This window comes from Saccopteryx bilineata, chromosome 3 (genome assembly GCF_036850765.1).
Source record: "Saccopteryx bilineata isolate mSacBil1 chromosome 3, mSacBil1_pri_phased_curated, whole genome shotgun sequence".
In the NCBI taxonomy this organism is placed as follows: Eukaryota; Metazoa; Chordata; class Mammalia; order Chiroptera; family Emballonuridae; genus Saccopteryx; species Saccopteryx bilineata.
In genome coordinates this window covers 163,993,082-164,007,475 of record NC_089492.1, presented here as the reverse complement: position 1 = coordinate 164,007,475, position 14,394 = coordinate 163,993,082, and the positions used below count along the sequence as shown (strand labels likewise).

Genomic DNA, 14,394 nt, shown 5'->3' with positions numbered 1-14,394 from the left:
TATATAAAAAAATATTAAGACCAATGCTGTTGATTTTACTGTCTGTTTTTCTCTAGGAGTTTTATAGTATCAGTTTTACATTTAAATTTTTAATCCATTTTGAGTTTTTGTTTATGATATAAAAAAAGTGGCTGATATTAGCCCCTGGCTAAGTGATAGCATCATCCCAGCACTCCCAAGGTCACGAGTTCAAACCCCAGTCAGGGCACACATGACATGTAACCAGTGAGTGCACAACTAAGAGGAACGAGTCGATACCTACCCCCCCTTCCCCCTCCTTCCTCTTTCTCAAATCAATGGAAAAAAAATTTGTAAAGTGGTAGAGCTTCACTTTTCCCATGTATCTGTTCAGCTTTCCCAGTATCATTTATTGAAGAGACTTTTTTCCATTGTACATTCTATCATAGATGATACATAAAGAAGATGTGGTATATATTCAAGGAAATATTACTCAACCATAAAAAAGTGTAATCTTGCCATTTGTGACAACATAGATGTCTAGAGGATATTATGCTAAGTGGAATAAGTCAGAGAAAGGCAAATATTAGATGGTTTCACTTATATGTGAAATCTAAAAAAAAAAAAAAAACCCAGAAAAGACTCAGATACAAAGAACAAACTGATGGTTGTCAGAGGAGAGGGGTTGAGGGAATGGGTTAAAAACATGAAGGGAATTAAGGAGTACAATCTTTCAGTTATAAAATAAGTCATGAGGATGTAATGTACAGCATAGGAAATACGGTTAATAATACCATAAAACTTTGTATGGTGACAGATGGTTACTAAACTTATCATGGTGATCACTTTTTAAGATATATAAATGTCAAATTATGATGACGTTGTACACCTAAAACTAATACAACATTTTATGTGAAAAAAAAAAACATTGTATGTGGACTATAATAAAAATGAGAAATATATTTTAAATGAAACAAAGGTATATTCCACTTTTAGGGCTTATTTCCAATACATGTCTTGTGTTGAGGGTCATGAATTAGACAAGAATCAAAATTAGATGTGTCAGCTGGCTTGATGAGTTTGCTCATTAGTTGGTCTGAACCTGACATGTCATGTGCTCTTCTGTGACGTTTTCTCCTTCATGGGGTTTCCCAGGGCTTCCCATTGATCGCTTGTGCCAGCACTCAGGCGTCTGTATCAATGCTGGCAACTCACACCACTGCCAGTGCCCTTTGGGCTACACAGGGAGCTACTGTGAGGAGCAGCTGGACGAATGCTCACCCAACCCCTGCCAGCACGGAGCCACCTGCAGTGACTTCATTGGTGGATACAGATGTGAGGTAAGATAAGTCAGCGCCCCTCGGAGACCTCCTAGGAGATGGCGACACTATTGTGAACACTAGCATGTTGAATTTAGCTGCTTCTGTCTTATTTTTACAAGTGTATACATTTTTTTAACCAGTCCCCGTTGTAGTATGTACTCATCACTGTCTCTTTCAGTCCCCTGTGCAGTAAGTTAACGTAGCTCTGGTAAGATACTCCCATAGAGTTCTGGAACGATCTCACTTCCACAGCACTGCCTCTGGGATTCAGAGCTAGAATTACTGCCTGGGCACACTCACAGGCCGATCCAGCCCCGTGGCCCCGGCGGTGCCCTGAACAACAGGTAAACAGGAGAAGCCACTGTGAGGAGTGTCCCTTTGATGATGCCATCTTTGTATCCAGTCTGAGCAGTCAACTAATAATTCTTTCCAAAAAATGTTGCTCAGACTGTTCCGGGTGGCATTATACTGTTATATTGTATATTTGAGGAATTGTGTGTCTTTTAAGGGACATCTCACTGTCTAAATGTCAGGGCTGAAAATGGTTTCAGCAAGATGTTAACACAGTACCAGAGACATGAATTTGATACCAAGGCAGGCCACTAAGCACAACGAGAAAAGCTTTACTTCTCCACCTCTGGTGCATGAGCCACAGGTGGCCTCTGCATTTGCCCCCAGATGTTTATTTTTTCATAGCAGGCGGGGCGCGTTAGCTCAGAGGCTACCAGTGCTGAACTCAGAACTTTACACATCCTTTTGTTTTAAACGTAGCTGTAATAAGCAGATTTTTAGGCATTTTGGGCCTACCTGCTTTGTGTATTCTGCAAAACAGCACCCAGTATCTGCTAGCTGTAGCTAAGCCCAAGAACATAAGACCCCAAGCACTGCTGCCCTTCAAAGCTATCCGACCTAGAGACTTTGGCCTGGCTGCTGTGTGACATCACCAAACATGTTAATCCCTCTCAGTTACCCCTTCCCTTCTCTTCTTATCCTCCTTCCCCATTCGGGTGATCGTGTGCTATGGAGGACTTCCTCTGCATTGACACCTGTCACAGCATTGCCCAAATAAAGCCACCTTGTGGTCAGTATCTTTTTTTCTTGATCAGCCCTGAAATCCCACATCTTGCTTTCCCACCTCCCTTCCCTCACCCCCCCAGTTGCAGCCTGTCTCAACGTGCATACGGTTCCCTGGTCCTAGAGATGAACAAATGCAGGGTCTTTACTGAGACCCACACAGACTGCTTGACTCAATGCTAGCGTCCTCCTCACATCCAAAGGAACGTGTGTATTGAAGGTGGGACAGCCTGCACACAGGAGGGACAGAAGTTTTGCCCAGGGGCCCTATCCTATCCCTTGATATTCGGTCCTTGCCTTCTCTTTAACATGGCTTTTTCAGCATGGAGAAGTACATGCTGGTAAGCTGCTGTCAGCCCGCACAGGGTGACTACTGGGAGTGTGACGATGTTGGAGAAATATACAAGAGCTGGGGGAGCTTGCGGGACAGAGGGTCGCAGTAACGTTCCCGATCTCATTCGCTCTCATGGCCTGTTTCCAGCGATGGTCCAGTAGTTCTTGTCTTTCTGTTTGCTCCGGCAGTGCTCCCCAGGATATCAGGGTGTCAATTGCGAGTATGAAGTGGATGAGTGCCAGAATCAGCCGTGCCAGAATGGAGGCACCTGCATTGACCTGGTGAACCATTTCAAGTGCTCCTGCCCACCAGGCACTCGGGGTATGACATCAGCCTTACCTGTTCTCCATCCAGGGAAGTCTCTAAGTTATAAACCAATTTTACTGTTGAGATTTTGTTTTTGGTTTTTTTTGTTTGTTTGTTTGTTTTTCTGAAGCTGGAAACGGGGAGGCAGTCAGACAGACTCCCACATGCGCCCAACCGGGATCCACCCGGCACGCCCACCAGGGGGCGTCGCTCTGTCGCGACCATAGCCACTCTAGCGCCCGGGGCAGAGGCAGGAGCCATCCCCAGCGCCTGGGCCATCTTTGCTCCAATGGAGCCTCAGCTGTGAGAGGGGAAGAGAGAGACAGAGAGGAAGGAGAGGGGGAGGGGTGGAGAAGCAGATGGGCGCCTCTCTTGTGTGCCCTGGCCGGGAATTGAACCCGGGACTTCCGCACACCAGGCCGACGCTCTACCACTGAGCCAACTGGCCAGGGCCTGGTTTTTTTGTTTTTTTGGGTTTTTTTTTAATTTAAAAAGCCTTTATTAGCCAGCCGGTGACTGCTAGCTGAGAAACAGCTAACAGCCCCGAGCCTAGGGAGAGAGCAGTATTTAAGGGGATAAACCACAAAGTCATAGCTATTACAACAGGTATGCACAACATTCTTGACATTTCGGTAGAAAGCATTGTTTGGGTTTTTTTTGTATTTTTCTGAAGCTGGAAATGGGGAGAGACAGTCAGACAGACTCCTGCATGCGCCCGACCGGGATCCACCCGGTACGCCCACCAGGGGCGAGGCTCTGCCCACCAGGGGGCGATGCTCTGCCCCTCTGGGGCATCGCTCTGCCGCGACCAGAGCCACTCCAGCGCCTGGGGCAGAGGCCAAAGAGCCATCCCCAGCGCCCAGGCCATCTTTGCTCCAATGGAGCCTCGGCTGCAGGAGGGGAAGAGAGAGACAGAGAGGAAGGAGAGGGGGAGGAGTGGAGAAGCAGATGGGCGCTTCTCCTGTGTGCCCTGGCCGGGAATCGAACCTGGGACTTCTGCACGCCAGGCGGACGCTCTACCACTGAGCCAACCGGCCAGGGCCGTGGGTTTTTTTATAATCAGACATTTAGTTCTAAACTTTGGTAACTCAGCCATTTCATTCTCTCATTTATTGCCTGGCTCTGAAGTTCTGACTGGTGTTTTTAGTGCTGTTTGGATCATGTTGACATCTTATGTTCCAAGAAACAGAATGTAGAAATGTATAATGTTGCAACAAAATTAGCCTGGTTAGCAAGATCTCTTGGAGTTTCAAGGAAAAACAACCAGTGGCCTCTTGAATAAATTCACATTTACCAGCTTATGTATTTTTTAAAATTTTCAAAGTCTTGCCTCCCTAAGGTGGAAAAATAAATGGATGAAAATATTTGCCTGGTTTCATCAACCCAAGGAGGAGCCTGACGGCCTTACTGTAGCTAAGGGTTGCAGTGAGGCCTGGTGAGACACAGTCCTGGACTGTGGACGGTGGAGCCGTCATTCTGCTATGGCCTCTGTCTCCTGCAAGGAGCTCAAAGTATTGTTTGTTAAAAGAGATGTAGTAGGCCTGTATCCTTGGTCTGATGGCTCAGTGGATAGAGTGTCAGCCCGGTGTGCAGACATCCTGAGTTTGATTCCCCATCAGGGCACACAGATGAAGCAACCATCTGCTTCTCTTCCCCTCCCCCTCCCCAATCTCTTTCTCTCTTCCCTTCCTGCAGCCAGTGGCTCGGTTGATTCGAGCATCAGCCCCAGACAGGGTTGCTGGACAGATCCCGGCGCATTCAGGAGACTGTTATCTCCCCTCCTCTCACTTTAAAAAAAAAAAAAGAAGAAGAAGAGATGTAGTTATAATGGTACCTGTTCTAACAGCCTGTAGAGGGAAAATGTAAGAGGCCATCCACAGTGGTGGGAAACTCATTCTCAATATTAAAGAGAATGTCAAGGAAGTATTTATACTTACTTAGACCTTTGTGTCAGTAAATCTTTCCTTGAGTTCAGAGTTTGGCTAAATTAAAATAGAATAGTACCCAAGTAGTAGGCTGGTTATGAGCAGTGGGTTTAAAGTGGAAAGAAAACTAAGAAGAAACAAGCCTCTAAACATTTAAAGATTTGTCCCATGAATAGGAGAGTTGTTCTCTGCACTAGAAATCAATAGTTGAAACAAAAGTAGAAGTCACCTTTGATTATTAGTTTATTCCTTTGAATAAGTGTATTGTTTTGAGGACTAGCTAAGATTCTGGTAATAACAAATTAATCCTCAAATATCCGTAGTTTAACACAACAATGGTTTTGTTTTTTGTTTGTTTTGTTTTGGTCACTCAAATTCCTGAGTGTGTTGGGTTGCTTCTCTGTGAATTTTAGAAGTGTAGTTTGAAGTACTTGGTCTTCATGGCCTCCTCAGTAGGGGCAGAGAAGCAGACTTACAGGGTTGTATAGCTGTCTGGAAGTGTATACAGCCTGGCTGCAGTATCAGAAGAGAAACAGTGTGTTGTGCGGCCCATAGCCTCATGTCTGCCATCACAACTGCTCATAGTAAGACGTTGGCCAGAATTAGTAAAATGATCTCACCCTGACTCCAGGGGAGACTGGGAAATGTGGGAGAGTACATGGGTGTGTTCACTGAATAGTTAATCAGTGCTAGACCATGAACTTGGTATTAAGTAGAGATAGTTTTAGGATAGACCTTTTCTTTTTTATTAAGTGATGAATTTTGAAAGTGCCAGCATGGGGGACTGTCCTTGCTGGCAAGCAGTGTTCTAAGCACTGTCCTAACTGTCTCTCCTCTTTCTTTCAGGCCTGCTTTGTGAAGAGAACATTGATGACTGTGCCAGGGGGCCCCATTGCCTTAACGGTGGTCAGTGTGTGGATAAGATTGGGGGCTACAGCTGTCGCTGCCTGCCTGGCTTTGCTGGAGAGCGATGTGAGGGGGACATCAATGAGTGCCTCTCCAGCCCCTGCAGCTCCGAGGGCAGCCTGGACTGCGTGCAGCTCACCAATGACTACCTGTGCGTCTGCCGCAGCGCCTTCACTGGTGAGCGCCGCCAGAGGCTCTGGCCCAGCACGCAAGCACGTCTCCTGAAGAGGATGGGCCTCTGTGACCCTGCTCAGACCTGAGGGATGCTTGTCTCTGCAGGAAACACTAGCCCAGCTTCATGCAAGGGCCCTGTTGTTTTCTTACATCTGTGCTCCACAGATGTTTTAATCAGTCTTAGCCAGCCAGCCAGCCAGCCAGCCACAGAACTCTTTTCATCTGAGCAAAATAGCATTCTATTTTCTTTGTATTTCTGCTTTATGTATGTATATACATTATAAATGGGTGGGCAAAGGTAAGTTTATAGTTAAAAGTACGTGAAAGTTGATTCTTATATTATTAATTACTGTGTTGTTTTTCATACTAACTGTAAGCCTACTTTTGCCAACCTCTACATGTGTATGTGTGTGTCTACCATATATACACATATACATACATGCATATAAAATCAATGTATAGCAAAAGAATGTTGGGAGTAGTTGAGCAAAATAACATTTTTAAATTGTGATAAAATACACATAGCAGTGTTGACCATCTTAACCATGTTCAAGTGTACCGTTCAGTGCTACTGATCACACCCACAGTGTCGTACCACCGTCACCACCAGCCAGCCACAGGACTCTTCATCTGAGCAAAGGAGTGATTGGTTTTCAGGACCCTTACCTCTAACTTTGGCTTCATCACACTGCCTTCATTTGGCATGTAATGACTTGAGTTACTGTACTCACTGCCACTGTGACCTTTTCATCTCTGGGACGCAGAGAGGCGGAGGGTCTTCCGGGACCCTGGCAGAAGTGATCCACACTGCGGTGCACTGAGCCCAGTCAGTGGATGGGGTCATGCACTGGGAAGCTGCTGCAGTCACTAGGGTGACCTGTAATGCTAAGACTTCTCTCAAGCTCTTATTTATTTTCATCATAGAGCATGAAGATAATCGGAATAGGGGCTTTGTCATAGGCACTCACTAGTTACTTCTGGAAAAGGGCAGTTTGGTGACTTTGGAGACTAAAATAGTTGTTTGTGTCTCAAGGTGGCAGTATCATCAGAGACTCCATTTAGAAGTCTGTCTTGTGTTCCTGGGGTCATTTCCCTTCTTACCCTGTGGTGTACCTTTGGGAGTCAGACAAGAGGCTGAGTGGTCTCCTTGCTAATAATTCGGCGAGTTGGCCTAGGCTGCATTTTGAGACCATCTCTAGACTTCCTTTCTTCCAATTTGAAGATACGTTACCTTTAAGAACTTTGGGATTTTATAAAGAATGGGGAGGATTTTGCCATATGAAGGATGCCTGGCTGCAGTATCAGAAGAGAAACAGTGTGTTGTGTGCGTCATACCCACTGAGGTCGCACTGGGCAGGAGAGTGAACATCTGCCCACAGCCTCACGTCCGCCACGGTGTGCTGGGGGCATTAGGGTGGCCAGCTGCCTCTGCTCCTTCGCTGTACTGAGGCATCCTTTCTCTGCGGCAGTGACAGGCACTGACAAGGAAAGGGGGAAACAGATGAGCAAGGAATGGAGACTGCCTTGCGTCAGGGGGCCAGGAAGTGGTGTTCATGCATTTCCCCCGCTTGTGACTGGAGCTCGCTGACTGGAATGATTGTGGGGTGCTGTTGATGAGATGAGCATTGAGAGACCTTGGTCCTGGAGCCCGTCTTCATGCAGTGGCTACTCTTGGGTGATGGCTGCTGCTGTGATTTAAAGAGGAGAACACCTGTGATTTATGGCTCTTCATTCTACTTGGCCAGAATGATTACTACTCGAATTTCCTTTGTAAAGTCACCTCTTCTCTTCTACGTGACTGCAGGGCAAACAGTGCCTGTCTCCTGCTCTTTGCCAGGTGGCCCGGCCTCCCCAGGCCTCCCCAGGATCCAGATGCTGAGCTCACTTTATTGTGGAGCAGTGGGAAAGTGAAGCTGAGTTTTAAAGCAGTGCCAATCAGGTTACAGAAAGGCTAAAAAATAGGACTGAAGAGATTTTACAGGTGAAAAATATCTATAAATTGCAAATCACCATTTATCTGTGTTGGCCTCGGGCTGCATCTCGTGTGAAGCAGACAATGTCAGCAAAATGTAATGAACAGTTTTGGTAATGTGCCTTTTGACTGATGAAAACTAAGTGCCTTCCCCCAAAAAAGTTGTCATTTTCCCCTTTTTTTTCTGGTGGTGATGGTTTTAGAGTCATTTTTCATATCCGTTCTGTGAGTCAGTCAGGATGTATGCCATGCATGCTCATGATGTAGACAAACAGGTGAGGGGATCCAGGTGTGGGCCGGTCACGTTGAGGTCCAGTGAGTGTTTTATCTTCTCATGTGCCCTTAGGCTTAGAATGGGACTCTCATCCCCCTTCCTCCACCTCTGACCCTTCTGGTCAGCTCCTGTCCCAGCAGGGTTCTGTTCGGTGACTTGCAGTCCCTACTTCTGCCTTTTAAAGCTCCTTTTCATGTCCACTTTGAGGTCGTCACTGTGAGACTTTCGTGGATGTGTGTCCCCAGAAGCCTTGCTTGAATGGAGGGACTTGTTCTGCAGCCAGCAACATGCCTGATGGTTTCATTTGCCGTTGTCCCCCGGTAAGTGCCATGTTGTCTTCCATACAGTCTGACAAAACTGAGTGTAAATCTGCTTTTCCCAGGTTCTGTGGGGAGCTTTCTTGGTGGGTAGGTTCTTATTTTAGTTCCTTCGAAAGAATGTGCTTGGGTTTTCCATTTAGGCTGTTAAGATACTCCCCAAAACAGTGAGCTCCATAATCTGTGACTGTCGATCATCAGAAGCACTAAGGGAGAACCACAAGAAGTGGTGGGATTTTCCCTGGAATAAAGGACTACTGTCTCAGGCTTCTGGGTCCTACGCAGAAAGGCAGTCTTGCTGCCCAGATGGGAACAGAATTGGTTAGAAATGCTACTTTGTTTCCATTCCTTACCAGGGCTATTTGAGGGCCAGGTGCTTCTTAAACTGGAAGTAAGCCTAATGTTAGCCATTTTCTGTTCAAACTCTTTTGCCACTGCCAGAAGTGGAAACCTCCCTGAAACAGCGATCACTGTGTGGGGAGACGCCAACAGGAGACCTAGGTGGTAACGTTGGCCTGGGCTAAGCAGGAAGTCTAAGAATGAACTGACATGGAAAAGTTTTATTCACTCAGAACTCCTGATATGATTGCCTGCACTCCTATAAAGCCATTATATAAGTGATCTTTTTTTGCGAGAGAGACAGAGACATAGAGGGGCAGATAGAGACAGACAGGAAGGGAGAGAGATGAGAAGCATCAGTTCTTCACTGCAGCACCTTAGCTGTTCATTGACTGCTTTCTCATATGTGCCTTGAGGGCTACAGCTGAGATAGTGACCCCTTGCTCAAACCAGCGACCTTTGGGCTCAAGCCAGTGAACCTGCACACAAGCTGATGAGCCCGCGCTCCAGCTGGATGAGGCTGCACTCAAGCTGGCAACCTGGGGACTTCGAACCTGGGTCCTCAGCATCCCAAGATGACACTCTACCCACTGTGCCACTGCCTGGTCAGGCTATTAGTGATCTAATGATGGTTAGGAAAGGTGCTAATATAGTTTTACCTGTGCCTTATCCCACCACAACCTGTGGACTTACTTTGGAGGTGATCTCTTAAATTGATAGACTCTGCATCACCCTATGGAACTTTTAACCCTGACATGTACATTGACCTGATGAGATCTTCTCCTAGAACTTGATCCAGGAGGCTGTGGGGAGGGGGGTACTCAGCCAAGGTTCTCGTCTGTAACTCCCTAGTGGTGTATGTGTGTGGGGGGGCCATGGGACATGTCCTCAAGAATTGATCCGCCATCCTCATTTGTTTGCTGATTTCCCCAGGGATTCTCCGGCGCAAGATGCCAGAGCAGCTGTGGACAAGTGAAATGTAGGAGAGGGGAGCAGTGTGTCCACACGGCCTCAGGCCCCCGCTGTTTCTGCCCCAACCCCCAGGACTGCGAGTCAGGCTGTGTCAGTAGCCCCTGCCAGCATGGGGGAAGCTGCTTCCCGCAGCGCCAGCCCCCGTATTACTCCTGCCAGTGCACTCCACCGTTCTGGGGCAGTCGCTGTGAATGGTACATGGCCCCGCCCACCCCCGCTGCCACCTGTCTCAGCCAATACTGTGCTGACAAAGCTCGGGACGGCATCTGCGATGAGGCCTGCAACAGCCATGCCTGCCAGTGGGATGGGGGAGACTGCTCCCTCACCATGGAGAACCCCTGGGCCAACTGCTCCTCCCCACTTCCCTGCTGGGATTATATCAACAACCAGTGTGATGAGCTATGCAACACAGCCGAGTGCCTGTTTGACAACTTTGAATGCCAGGGAAACAGCAAGGCATGCAAGTAAGGGTCCAGGGTCCCTGGAAGATGCGGGAGACTGTCACTAACACACATAGTTTCTTGTTCTCGCTTCTAACCACTCCAGCACTTCGGCCCAAGCTGCCTCTGCTTTTCAGACTGGTGCCCTGAGGCCTTCTCCCTGGTGTCAGCCTGTCCCATCGCACGCTGCCCTGTGCTCTCCCTTGCTGACAGAGGTCCAGGAGTGCTCACTGCACCGCCACCCTCTCTCTGCCTAGTTTTGCCTTCTCACCTGCTGCTCTCGTGACCTCCTGGGGAAATAACTTGAAGTGGTGTTACCCACTTTCAGGCAGCGTCTCACATAACCTGCCTGCAGGATGGATGAAAAGGTCTGTACCTCTGTCTCTTTACCCCGTCCCTGTCCCTGAGACTGGGTTTCCCCTCTAGTTCATCAGGAAGCATAAGCTAGATTGGGCTACTTAATCCTCCTGTCTTCACTTTGCAGTTACCAGGTGCTTTGTGGTTTACAGAGTAACTTTCCTTTTAGCCATCCCATTCAGTTTGACCCTGATGAATTCTCAACAGCTTTGTGAGGCGTAGGTATTGTGACTGGTCTTTCAAAGGTGGGGGGGTGCCGAGACCTGGGAGGTTAGATCACTTATCAGAGCGTGCACAGCACTTCCGGAGGCCTCATACTCTCACTGAGCTGGCATGGCAGGTTGGACCAAATGGTGTGACTGCCAAGAGCTTGGGAGGGGGCACTGTGGGGCAGTGTAGATGAAATGATTTGTGCATCATTCAGATTTTGGGACTCGGTGTCCTTTTCCCAGTATTTGAAAGGGGCTATACCAGTGGTATCCTGTATGAGACACACCTCCTCACCCACCTTCCATAGTTGACATTTAGTCTTGATTGGGAAAAAAATAGGCCATATTGACAAGGTCCTCTGTATAGCAACTCTTGATGGTTCAGAGGTCTGTATTCAGTTTCTGGAAACACATTTTACTTCCAAAAGCCCATCATTACCTCACCAGGGGCAGTGGATACAAAAATACAGGAGGCATGAACCAGGTTGAATTTCATTTCAGGCATAGAGCTTTGTTCACACACATCTGACTTAAAAAGATGAGCCGCCAGGAGGCCCATAAGCCCATGTGACCTAGTGGGAACCACGTTGTCTCATACAGCGTGCAGTCACTGGTGTTGTGTGGCGTAGACTCTGGACTCTACGATGGCAGGGATGGGACATTCAAGGAGGGCTTCATGGGCATGTGGGGTCTGGTCTGGGCTGCAGAAGACGGGTAGGAAAAATCCACAGTAGTTCCCAGTGGAAAACCAAATAAGTTCCAGTTCTTCTGAGCCCCATCCCTCTCTCTATCCCCCACCTAGGTATGACAAGTACTGTGCAGACCACTTCAAAGACAACCACTGTGACCAGGGCTGCAACAGTGAGGAGTGTGGCTGGGACGGGCTGGACTGTGCTGCTGACCGGCCGGAGAACCTGGCGGAGGGCACCCTGGTGATCGTGGTGCTGATGCCACCGGAACAGCTCCTCCAGGATGCTCGCAGCTTCCTGCGGGCACTAGGCACCCTGCTGCACACCAACCTGCGCATCAAACAGGACTCTCAGGGGAAGCTCATGGTCTACCCCTATTATGGGGAGAAGTCAGCTGCCATGAAGAAGCAGAGGGTGGCACGCAGGTCCCTTCCTGATGATCAGGAACAGGAGGTGGCTGGGTAGGTTTTTGTTTTCTGACCTCCTTAAAGTTTAACTTGATAAATCTAAGCACTTTGAAACCCAGAAAAAGTCATAACTGAAACTATCAAAATGCAAAGCTCAAACAAATAGAACAGCCCACTGGGTAAAACAAACACACGATTCCAGTATCTGTGTGAAAGGGTAAAGGTTTGCCTTGATCTTGGGATCCTGACAGGCGGGCTGGAACAAGCAGGAGGGGGATGTCAGAAAGGCCTCAGATGCCGGGACCCCGAGCCTCTTGCCAGATTGCCTCAGCTCCCTGTAGTTCATCTCCTTTTGTATTCACTGGCTTCTCAGCCATGTGACCAGGGTCAGAAGGCTTGGACTCAGCCAGGCCAAGGAAGATGAGACATTCCCTGAGTGGGAGTTAATGTTTAGGATCTAATGGAATGTATTGTAATTCTGAGGTCTTTCTGGAGGAGGCAGCATCTGAAGGTGGTGGTGAGGCCAGGCCTGACAGGGACGAAGGACGGCTCACGCAGCTTCTGACTTGGCTTGCCTGGATGGTACAGTGTTCCTCACCATCTCCCTCTCCTCCCCTTTCCCTTGGCACCCACAGCTCTAAGGTGTTTCTGGAAATGGACAACCGCCAGTGTGTCCAGGACTCAGACCAGTGTTTCAAGAACACGGACGCGGCAGCGGCCCTTCTGGCTTCCCATGCCATCCAGGGCACCCTGTCCTACCCCCTTGTCTCCGTCATCAGTGAGTAGCACTGCTGGGAACAGGAGTAGTGCGAGGGGAAGGTGTCACCTGTGGCACAGGAGGAGAGGGCACACTTTTCTACGTGCAGCCCTTTGGTTGTCAGGGCTGGGGAGCTTGGCACTGCCCTGCAGGCAGGGTTAGAGCTCTCATCGGGCTGACCTTTCCTCTGCACTCTTCCTGTCACTTGTGCTTCCAGGTGAATCCTCAACTCCAAAACGCCCCCAGTTTCTCTATCTGTTTGCCGTTGCGGTGGTCATCTTCCTGTTCATCCTGCTGTTGGGCGTCATCATGGCAAAGCGCAAGCGTAAACATGGCTCTCTCTGGTTACCTGAAGGCTTCATCCTCCGCCGGGACTCCAGCAATCACAAGCGCCGGGAGCCGGTGGGGCAGGATGCCGTGGGGCTGAAGTAAGCTGGTTTGCCAACCCGCCACAACTCACAGTCATGATAAGCAGGGATCAGTCAGAAAAGCAGATCTTTCTGAGTCATGATTTTTAATTCTAAGCTCTGGCCACGCCACGTTATCACACTTGACTGTAATTCCAAATGCCCACTGAGTAAAGGAATAAACAGGCAGAGTCTGGGTATCTCTGCTGTATACATGTTAGCGCTCGGGTACTCAGCTTCTGTGTCGGGGTGTACTTTTGTTGTAAGCTCTGAAAAGGGAAGGATGTTTACTCATGTAACGGGATGTGAAATACTGCCCCGCCTTTCTGCACCAGGGCCCCTACAAGTCTGAGTATAGCAATGAGAGTGTCATGGTGGGTAAAGTATTGAAATCTGCTATCTTAGTTGGTGCTGTGCCTCTGCTCTTGTTTTCTTCTTCACAATCCTGGCATATCAGAAATCTCTCAGTGCAAGTCTCGGAGGCTAACATAATTCGGTCTGGAACAAGTGAACATTGGGCTGATGAGGAAGGGCCCCTGCCAAAGAAAGCCAAGGTAAGTTGGACATCATCAGACATTAGCTGGTCACATTTCAGGTTCTGTCCTTGGTAGCCAGAGTGTCCCAAATGGGAGTGATAGTCTTTATACATTGCCCAGCCTGTGGCTACCCCAGGTTGTCACAACAGGAATTCTTTAGGTCAGCAATACCCTTGGGTTACCTATATATGTTCTTAGTAAAAACTCTAAAAATAATAAACAAACATGCTTCCTTCCTGAAGTGCCATAGATACTTGTCAAATAAGGACTTGTCAAATAAGGACTGATGTGTATTAAATAGTAATTTCCTACATGGCTATATCTCTCCCTTATTCTATCTGGGCATTTCTGCTTCCGGAAGGGAAGGTGGAATTAAACAGTGGAATAAAGCCAGTGACCGTTGACTTTAGAGACTCCTCATCTTGAGCCTAGGAAACAAAAACCATTGAGAAGTAAGAGGGAGATTGGGCTGAGGCTGGTGTGAAAAGGGAGACCGTGCATCCGCAGCTCTCTGTGGCTGGGTATGTGTGCACCCACGGACACTCAGTGTGGGGAAGTGTCTCGAGTGATACAAGCATGCAGTGGCTGAGAGCGTTGCTGTAGTTACAGTCAGAATCAGAGTCAAGTCCAAAACTCTGCTATCTAATAGCCAGCAAAATTATTTGCTGTACTTAATTATCCTTATTTGTAAAATAAGGCTTTTAGTAGGGATATTAATC

The 14,394-nt window shown here is 48.0% G+C and overlaps 1 protein-coding gene and 1 non-coding gene across 2 annotated transcripts in view; one reads left to right on the top strand and one right to left on the bottom strand.

The window, feature by feature from the left end:
* NOTCH2 (notch receptor 2) overlaps positions 1-14,394 on the top strand; it is a 178,130-nt gene that overhangs the window by 152,571 nt on the left and 11,165 nt on the right. The window contains exons 21-29 of the mRNA XM_066268137.1: positions 1,114-1,298; positions 2,877-3,009; positions 5,766-6,002; positions 8,453-8,565; positions 9,835-10,337; positions 11,682-12,029; positions 12,611-12,753; positions 12,950-13,160; positions 13,597-13,693. Of these exons, the coding sequence (XP_066124234.1) occupies positions 1,114-1,298; positions 2,877-3,009; positions 5,766-6,002; positions 8,453-8,565; positions 9,835-10,337; positions 11,682-12,029; positions 12,611-12,753; positions 12,950-13,160; positions 13,597-13,693 (1,970 nt within the window). The remainder of the gene's footprint in view (positions 1-1,113; positions 1,299-2,876; positions 3,010-5,765; positions 6,003-8,452; positions 8,566-9,834; positions 10,338-11,681; positions 12,030-12,610; positions 12,754-12,949; positions 13,161-13,596; positions 13,694-14,394) is intronic.
* TRNAT-GGU (transfer RNA threonine (anticodon GGU)) lies at positions 3,372-3,447 on the bottom strand. The gene has a single exon. It is a non-coding gene; the product is annotated as a tRNA-Thr (tRNA).